The sequence below is a fragment of the Ischnura elegans genome, chromosome 1 (assembly GCF_921293095.1).
Source record: "Ischnura elegans chromosome 1, ioIscEleg1.1, whole genome shotgun sequence".
Classification (NCBI taxonomy): Eukaryota; Metazoa; Arthropoda; class Insecta; order Odonata; family Coenagrionidae; genus Ischnura; species Ischnura elegans.
In genome coordinates this window covers 107,477,819-107,486,928 of record NC_060246.1, presented here as the reverse complement: position 1 = coordinate 107,486,928, position 9,110 = coordinate 107,477,819, and the positions used below count along the sequence as shown (strand labels likewise).

Here is a 9,110-nt window from a genome sequence, read left to right as displayed (position 1 = left end):
ATATCTTGTGGGGTAGCACGGCGGCGCAATGCAACCGCCGTGGACGTATTTTATCTAGTTTTAATTTAATTTTATTGAGCAACGGGGAGAAAACCCGCTTTAACTCATTCAATGGCGATTTCTCTACCATCGATTTATGCATTTTATCGAGCAGTTTAACTAACAAAATCTCATCACGTGTTCACGACGATCTCTGCGGGAGTGATCATTTCCCTATTTTTATCTCTAAGGACCGAAATCTTAACCCTGATTTTATCAGACCGGATAGCTGGATTATCCAAAAAGCCGAGTGGCATTATTTTAAAGAAAATTTTAAATATACCCAGCAAAGAAAAACTGATTTCCATCGGATTTGACACTGATTTCCAACAGCCCAGCAAAGAAAAACTGATTTCCATCGGATTTGACATCGATTTCCAACAGGTTTGACGCACTGATTTCCCTCCAATTTGAATCTGTTTTGAAAATTGAAACAGCTGGAAAGCAGTAGGAAGACAGTGGGAAATGTCCAATATGGCGGCTGTTTTCCCACTCATTTCCTTCACGGGTGGTATGAATCTGATTTCCACTATTCGACAGATTTGAATCTGGTTTCCACCGTTCAACAGATTTGAATCTCGTTTCCCCATATTAACTACTTTGAATCTGATTTTCACCATCCTACAGGTTTGAATCTGGTTTTCCCACTTTTGCTACTTTGAATCTGATTTCCACCTTCTTAAAAAGTCCAGTTTGCGACTAGATTCTCACCACCTACGAGTTACTTCCACTTTTAAAACTCACTGATGAACACACAGTACTCACCCAACTTTCTTATAGAATCTCCTCGATCAAACTATAATTACACTCGGCAAGATAATCGCGCCTTAATGATAAGGGAGTAATTTCACTGCATTAACTTAACGCAAGTGTTGCATTACAATGAAACAACATATACTCTTCACACATTTATTTTGAAACAAAAGAACACTAAAAAAATAACACAAATGACAATTTATACATTTCAATTAGATATACAAGTTATATAGAATTCTCGCCGTCCTCCTCCAACCCTTCTAAAATCCTCCGCACGTCCTCGGGGATATCGGCTGCCTTCATGGTGGCTGCAGCGGACCTTGAATAACAAAACACCCAATTAATTTCAAATTTGGATAAAACGGACTTAGGCTTGCGGCGAGCAAGACCTTCAATTACCAGTCATTTTGAATGAACTGCACTTCTTAAATTGTATAAAGTAACGAGTAATGATTCTTTATGAAAAATAACTTACTTCGTCGACTTCCGGGGGTAGTTATATTTCTTGCCCTCCCTCCGCTGGGCATACATCCGCAGATTCCCCGCCAACTTGTTGAATGTTGAGGCCACCGCTGGAGTGGGCACCCCCGAGCATTTGAACTTCACGAACACTGTGAAAAAAGTAATTTGCGTTAACACCACAAAAAAATCGCACGCATCTTTATGATTGAGAGATAATAATTAACATTTAACAATTGAATAAGTTGCAGCTTTATCTTGCAGAAAAATAGAAAGAACTCACGTTCCACGGCACTCAAGGTGTCCTTGTCTGCTGGCGGGAGTCCACTTTTATCAGCGTCAAACCTCTGGCCGGTGGCCGAGTGGCTCATGATATACTCCCTCCCTTTTAATTCTAGCAGCAACTGCCGCTGCATTTTCGCCGGATTCCCGGCTGAAGAATGGACTATTTTTGCCTTAGCATTTCGTCCAATATTCACTTTGTACCCTGGGTACAGTATAACCTGAAAGATAGGCATGAGTAATTGAGTAAATTCACTTTAAGGCACTAGATACGGCAATATGCCTTTAAAAAAGAGGTGCAAGACAATGGCTTGCTGCCGCAAATGTATTACGCGGAGGGAATAAAAACCTTCACAATATGAATAGATAGCTAACTAGACTAACCACAGTGGGGTTATATCGACCTATCTCGCTAAGGAGAAGGATAGCAAGGAACACAGCATATGATCATCACAATGTCAATGCCTCTGACAAGGTTACATGATAATTCCACTAGGTTTGTTACAGAATGGAGGACTTCACCCAGACCCCATAAATGACATGATTCTTACCTTTTCCTCTCCACCGCCATGAAATATGGCTGCATATTTCAGACATATGTCTCCCTTCTGCGCTTCACTCCCTAAAATAGGAAAGAATAATGAAAATATAAATGGAATTGGAAAAAATGTGTAAATGATCTAGGTTGAATTTCGCCGATTACATATACATGTATATAAATATTTCACTTACCCGCATTCCGCAACTCCTTTGTCAGTTCGGAGATAGCGTCAGGCTTTGGAAGCGGCACGGGGCTCCCAATTACGGCATCTCCGGCCGGTATTGCCGCCACACACTCCTGCCGTCTCGCGTTCGTCGTGTGCTTAGCTTTCTCCCTCCTAATCCGCATATTGGCATGTGCGGGGTAGACGCACAGCTCAATGGCCTCTTTGATGGGCACATTGACTGCCATGAGCCTCTCGAAATACATCTGAGACTCCTTGGCTTCCTCCATGGATCCTAAGGAAAGCAAAACCAATATTTATTGCAATTAAGGCCGCTTAATTTTTGCCGCACACACTATACTTCGTAAAAATTTAAATACTTACCGCCACATTGAGTAATGCGAACTCTTTCTTCGCGACCTTCCCATGTTATATGGAAGTCCTCGTTGACTATGGGGTCCTTAATGTACCTGCCAAGATCCTTTACGGCAGCCGTCGTGCTGTCGCTATAAAAATGTAGCACTCCACTTTTTTTTTTGCCGCCTTTCCCTCTCACTCCTCCTAATGCTGGAGTTGGAGCACCAACTTTCCAGTGAGCTCTCATCATACTCCATGCTTCTCAAAAGTTCCATGAAGAAATCGTGTCTACGTGAAGGACCTCCTCGCTACAGCTCGTCAGTTAATATGGCGGCGTACATCGGAGCACATGCACAGCGTCGGAAAAAAGTGAAGGGAGAAATCGGCGAAAACAATTGACGTGCGATAAGTTTGTAAGGTTCTTGTAATTTAAACTTTGATCTTCTAAGCATTGATTGGAAAGTTGAAAGGCATTCTGTCCGTTAATTCGATTTTTCCGTGTGAAGTTCAGAATGCCTAAAATAACGTACAAAAAATCATCACGAACTACGAATTGGCGGAGAGAGAAACGCGCTAAGCTTAACGCTGAGCTTGCCGCAGAAGATGAAACCATCGATTTCGGTGAAGAAGATGCTCGACTTCGGGAATATTACGAAGGCATATCCACGGATTTCGGAGATTTGTTTACGAATTCAGCTGTTGCTTTTGGTAGATTATGTGTTTCTTCTTCATAAGTATAAATTTACCGTTCATTATTTTCAGTAGCTGAGATGGAAAACAGCGACGGCGCAGTAGATCATACTGCGAATAACATACAAAGCGACGATGAAATCGGATATGGTGTGAATATTTCCCTATTATCTTTCATTAATTTTACCGCATTCATATTTTGAAAAGTTTATTTAATCATTTCACAAAGTTTATGACATATTTTCTGGTGTATTTCTTTTTTATTTCCAGGGCAAGAAACTGATGATTCCCTTTCCAGTAACCATGATGAGGAAATGGAAGATGTGCAATATGAGGATCTGGAGGATTCCGATGACTTCTTCGATGCTGACGATGATTTTCCAGAGGAGGAATTTCTCTGGAAGGATTTAGAGGATTGCAAAATTTTTGAAGGATCTGATTTGAGTGTTTTTCACAGTTGCATTATGTTGATATCACTTTTCCTGCAGTATAACATTTCGTATGCATGCATGGACAGCTTTATCAGGCTATTGCATCTGCACCTCCCTGAGAAAAACAAAGCTATTAAGTCTCTCCATTCCTTATTTCCATACTTCAACTTCTATAAATCAGAATTTACTAAGGTGAAATGCTGCAATACGTGTGGGAAACTTCTCAGTACTTCTTCCTGCAGTAGATGCCCGAAGGCCAAAGTCTCATCATTTCTAACATTTTCATTGGAGGATCAGGTTAAATATCTTTTCAAAAGGGAAGATTTTGTGTACGATTTGACTCGTAGATTTCACAAGTTTAAAAGGAATGATTCAATTGCCTGTGCTACTGACGGTGCTCTATCTCAAAAGGTGCAGTGTCTCTTTAAAAGTGTTTATGACTTTACGATGATGCTCTATACTGACGGTATTCAGTTGTTCAGATCCAATAAGCTCTCATTTTGGCCAATTCTCTTTGTTGTTAATGAACTTCCCTATAATAAAAGGTATCTTCCACAAAATGTTGTTTTTGGTGGGCTATGGTATAGTCCTGACAAGCCAAACTTCAAAGCATTCATGGAACCTCTGGTGCCAAGTTTTCTCAATCTAAAATCTAGATTAGAAGTTGTGTTGCCCACAGAAATTCCAGCTACTGTTAGTGGTTTCCTAATTAATTGTACAGGTGACCTACCAGCGAAAGCCCTTTTGTTAAACATGACCAATTTTAATGGCTTTTTCAGCTGTGTTAAGTGCCACATCAAAGGGGAGACATACAAACTTGATGGCAATAAGAAAACATTTTGCTTCAAATATGATGACACAGCTAAATTGAGGACGCACATAGAAACTGTTCAACTCTGTAAAAAGACAGAGCTATGTGGCAAAGCAGTAAATGGTTTCAAGGGAGAAAGTGTGTTTGGTAAACTTGTTCCTGATATAATTGAGGGTACAGGTATTGATGAAATGCATGGGGTTTTTGGTGGTGTATGCAAGAAGTTGGTAAATTTGTTTTTTGATGTTAAGTATTAGGACTTTCCATTCTCCCTTCGAAGCAAGTTACATCATGTGGATGGAAGATTGACAGGCATTAAGCCTGCAAACTTTCTCAACCGCCGTCCAAGATCCTTAGAGACTTTTCTCCATTCATTCAAAACTAGTGAATTTAAACATTGGATGTACTATTATTCAATTCCAGTGCTGAGTGGGTTGATGAAGGTTGAATACTTAACACATTATTTCCTTTTGGTTCATGCTATGTTCCTTCTGAATCAAAATGTAGTATTACTGAATGACATTGACATTGCAAGCATGCAGCTAATGAAATTTGTGAAACTATTTCAGTCACTCTATGGTCCCCAATTCATGTCGGCCAATGTCCATGCCTTACTTCATAAAGGGGAAACTGTTAGGAGTTTGGGTCCTGGTTTTGAAACTTCCTGTTTTCCCCTCGAGGGACTAATGGGAGTGATGAAAAGATTGGTGACAGGGACCAAATGTCCTCAAATAAAAATCGCTAACGTTTTCAAAATGTTGCAATGCATTTCCCTGCCAGTAGTCTCTGAGGAGGGATTGCAAAGCAAAACAGTTTGTAGACAGCCTCCATAATAGGGTAAAGATAACTGAGGAAGTGGATGGGGATACCTATGTTCTCGGAGAATTGAAGCCATTGAAGTCCATTTCCTTGTACTTGTATTCTGCTGTTAAGGAGTTAGTGGAGACAAAAATTGTGCCTGGCGTGACCAAAGTTTGGTCTTTTGACCGTCTTAGGAAAGGAAAATTCACTGTGGTTGCTGAAAGCTATGGCAATTCTCCACAATTTAATTCCTCTCTCATAATGTTAAGAGACTCATCTTTAGGCATTGTTGAAAAATTCATTAAATTTAAGTTATGTCCCTGTAGAAGCAAGTGTTTATGTGGAAGCAAATATTATGCCATTGTTCGGAAGTGTGAGAGAAAACCGGTTGGTGGAGTGCCTGATAATATCTTCATTTGCCAAGTTGTGGCATACCCCTCATCATTTGGGATAACTGTCCACGATATTTTTGATTTGTGTGTGCTTTGTGTTGTTGAAAATCAAATGTTCTGTGTTAAGCGTGTAAACTCCTCTGAAATTGAGTAGAGGAAGACATTTTCTTGTTGCGTTTTTCTCATTCTTTCACACCTGTTTTAATTAAAAAACTTTTACTAAATTTTAATTTAATGGATTGCCTTGCCCTGCAAAGATGCAAAACACTGTAAATAAATAAACAACCTGGAGTACTCTCGATGCCATGGAACTGGAAATCATGGTCCATAATGTACAATGTGACTTGATATATGAATGTATCACTTGCTGTATGCAATATTGCCATGATTAGTGCAATTTTTAATTATGCTTGTTATACTTTTTTAATCCAAATTTCTGTATAAATCTAAGCTAGTGTGATTATGTATTTATAAGAAGTACTACTGCCCATTAATAAATATTGTTATTATTTCAAATTATACCGGGACTTTCGCATGATTATTATTAATGTTACTGTGAATGCACCTCCCTACCAAACTGTGGAGACCAAGAATTTCAGCTTATTTACATCCATGATGTTTGACTAAGGTATGGACACCATACCAAATAAAATGCAAGGGTTTTCGCAAGATTCAGCAGAGATTTAGTTCATGTAGCCTTTCTTAAATAGCTATTTACTGGGCTATTTCTGCCTGTTTTGGAATGCGACCCTGATGCGCAGATATACATAGGGATCTGGACTCATTCTTCACATAGCATCATAGCAAATATGATGTTATTACGCAAGGCATTAAATAACGGTGGATCTAGAATTGATCTTACGGATTTAGTCTCCTTACGAGCACCATAGCATGCTACCAGAAGCCCGCCTTTATTCCACTCAGTATCTCATGATCAACACCATACGAACGATTACCCAATAGCCACAGTTTTGAAAGAAGGAAATGAAGCTCCTCCTAAAATAGATATTTATGCAATGAAGGCTACATGGTTTAAAAAATATGTCTTACATTGACATGAAATGTTTTTCCTTGTTAATGGGTAATATCTCTCTTAACATTTTGTTAATAGAATTTGATTCTCTTGATATTTTATGTATGCCAGTTGTTAATCATCAATGGGTAATTTGCCCATGCATGTACATTTAATCTATACATTTTGTGCAATAAATGAATAAATGGTCAATTACGGGTGGATCCAGGATTTCTTTCTGGAGGGGGCACAAGTAAGGCCGTAGCCAGGATTCTGTTTGGGGGAGGGGGCAGAAGGATACCTCATAATAGAAAATGAATGCAATGATAATGGGACCGCATTAAAAATCTTGCATATCTTTTAAGGGTCTGGGGAGGGCACATGCCCCCCAGATGCGTCAATGTGGTCAATCATATACTGGCAGGTTTGCTGTTCATGGTATGGCTTCTTAATAAACATTGCAAACTTTATGAGAAGCACTGATGATGTACAGTAAATTTTATTTTATAGGGGTAAATATTATCAGTGAATTAAGTTTTGAGATGTTGCAGTGCATTCTTTGCAATTCTGTAATTTTTTTCCAAAAGTGATTTGGAAAATAGTTAACTTATTGAAATCTCAGAAAAATTAATGTGTATTCTAATATATGCAAATTGGAAGCCGGTGTGAGAACAGTTTTTACAGAAACTCGTTTCAGGAGAGTATCAAATTGGTTTTACAATTCAAAGCAGTTGGACCCCGCACGGGGGGAGGAGAGTTATCTCTTCCTTTGGGGAGCCGCGCCCCCACGGACCCGAGCCCACCGAGGAGAAAAGCTCGTTAAAAAACCCCGTCGCTCGCTTGGATAGTGTCCAGACAGCATGTGACTCTGCTGCTCTGAGTAGCCGTAAGATCTGGCGTCCAGAATCACCCACGTGTTTGCCGTGCGTGGAGACCCGTACGTGGGGGAGAAGGGGATCCTGGTGGGTGAGCTCTCCGGCACCCAGCTGGGCGTCGGATACCCGGTATGGGCCGGAGTTCAACACCCCACTTCGGCCCTGGATTCCCCGCAAAACGGGCGGCCGAGAAGAGCCCAGCTCGGTCAATCGGCTCCTGGCGGCTGGGGAGCTTGGCGGCTCCTTCCGAGCGTACGCCAGGACGGGTTAGTGCTGGAGATATGGGGGTCTCCGTAGGGCGGCTGAAGGCGTGTGGGTTCGGAGGGCCCCCGCGCTGGAGGTTCTAACCCGAAAGAGACCCCCTTTCGAAGGTTCCTATGTCCCTTGGGTAGCCCTGGCGACCACACCGAATCTCGGTGTGGCGTCCCGAATGTGTGGCTCCGTGGTGGGTGGGGAGCCCAGGGGATGAAATATAACGTAGCATGGAGTCTGAAATTCTTCCTCCACCAAAGAGATCCCGCCCGGACACGGGCGGAGGAGAACAGTTATTCGAAAGAGCAAAACGGTTTCTGTCATTGAAATGCTCCAAGGACGGCGAAAATTTGAAAAAGGTTTCTCCCTTCTTCATTAAAAAAGCACTTCAAGCCATCATTCCAGGAGAGCCAAACTCAGTAAAGAAACTTAGAGATGGTTCCCTATTAATCGAAACAGCCAATAACGTACAAGCCGAAAAATTGTTAAAAGTAGAAAAGTTGCACGATATACCAATCAATGTCGAGATCCACCGTACTCTAAATACATCTAGGGGTGTGATAAGCCACTACGACCTACTATATGTCGAACCAGACGAAATTAAGAAGGAGATGGCTTCCCAGGGTGTCATTGATTGTCGACGACTTACAACGAAGCGTAACGGTGAAGTGATTAATACTACCTCGGTAATCCTCACGTTCGGTTTGGATAAAATCCCGAGCAAAGTCTACCTAGGCTATGAATCGGTACCTGTGAGACCTTTCTTTCCCAACCCGATGCGTTGCTTTCAATGCCAAAAATTCGGCCACATCGCACCGCGATGTGAGGGCAAGAACACCTGCCCGCGCTGTGGCAAGGACAAGCATGACGGTGAGAAATGTTCATCGGAGCCTTACTGCGTCAACTGCGAGGGCACGCATCCATCGTACTCCCGAGATTGTCCCGTCATGAAAGATGAAAGGAGGATAATGGAAATAAAGACCCTGGAAAGAATCCCCTACTCCGAGGCACGAATGAAATACCGGTCACAGATGGCCCCAACATTTTCAAAATCGTATTCGCAAATAGTCGCAACCACCACTAAAAAAAACTACATGTACCGTCTCTACTCAGACTTATAATGATTTTCGCATTGAGAGCACGAAGATGCCCACACGAGAACAAAAAAAACAGAAAAGCAAATTAATAAAGTCACAGACAGGAAAAGTCATTCTAAGGCGGTTTCCCCTAAGAAAAACCCAAAATCTAC

The 9,110-nt window shown here is 41.3% G+C and overlaps 1 protein-coding gene across 1 annotated transcript; it reads left to right on the top strand.

The window, feature by feature from the left end:
* The first annotated feature begins 482 nt into the window (after window positions 1-482).
* LOC124167758 lies at window positions 483-6,690 on the top strand. Its single transcript, XM_046545776.1, has 3 exons — window positions 483-3,275; window positions 3,360-3,437; window positions 3,558-6,690. The coding sequence occupies exons 1-3, from the start codon at window positions 3,110-3,112 to the stop codon at window positions 4,784-4,786; spliced, it is 1,473 nt and encodes a 490-aa protein (XP_046401732.1). The 5' UTR covers window positions 483-3,109; the 3' UTR covers window positions 4,787-6,690.
* Window positions 6,691-9,110: the final 2,420 nt, after the last annotated feature.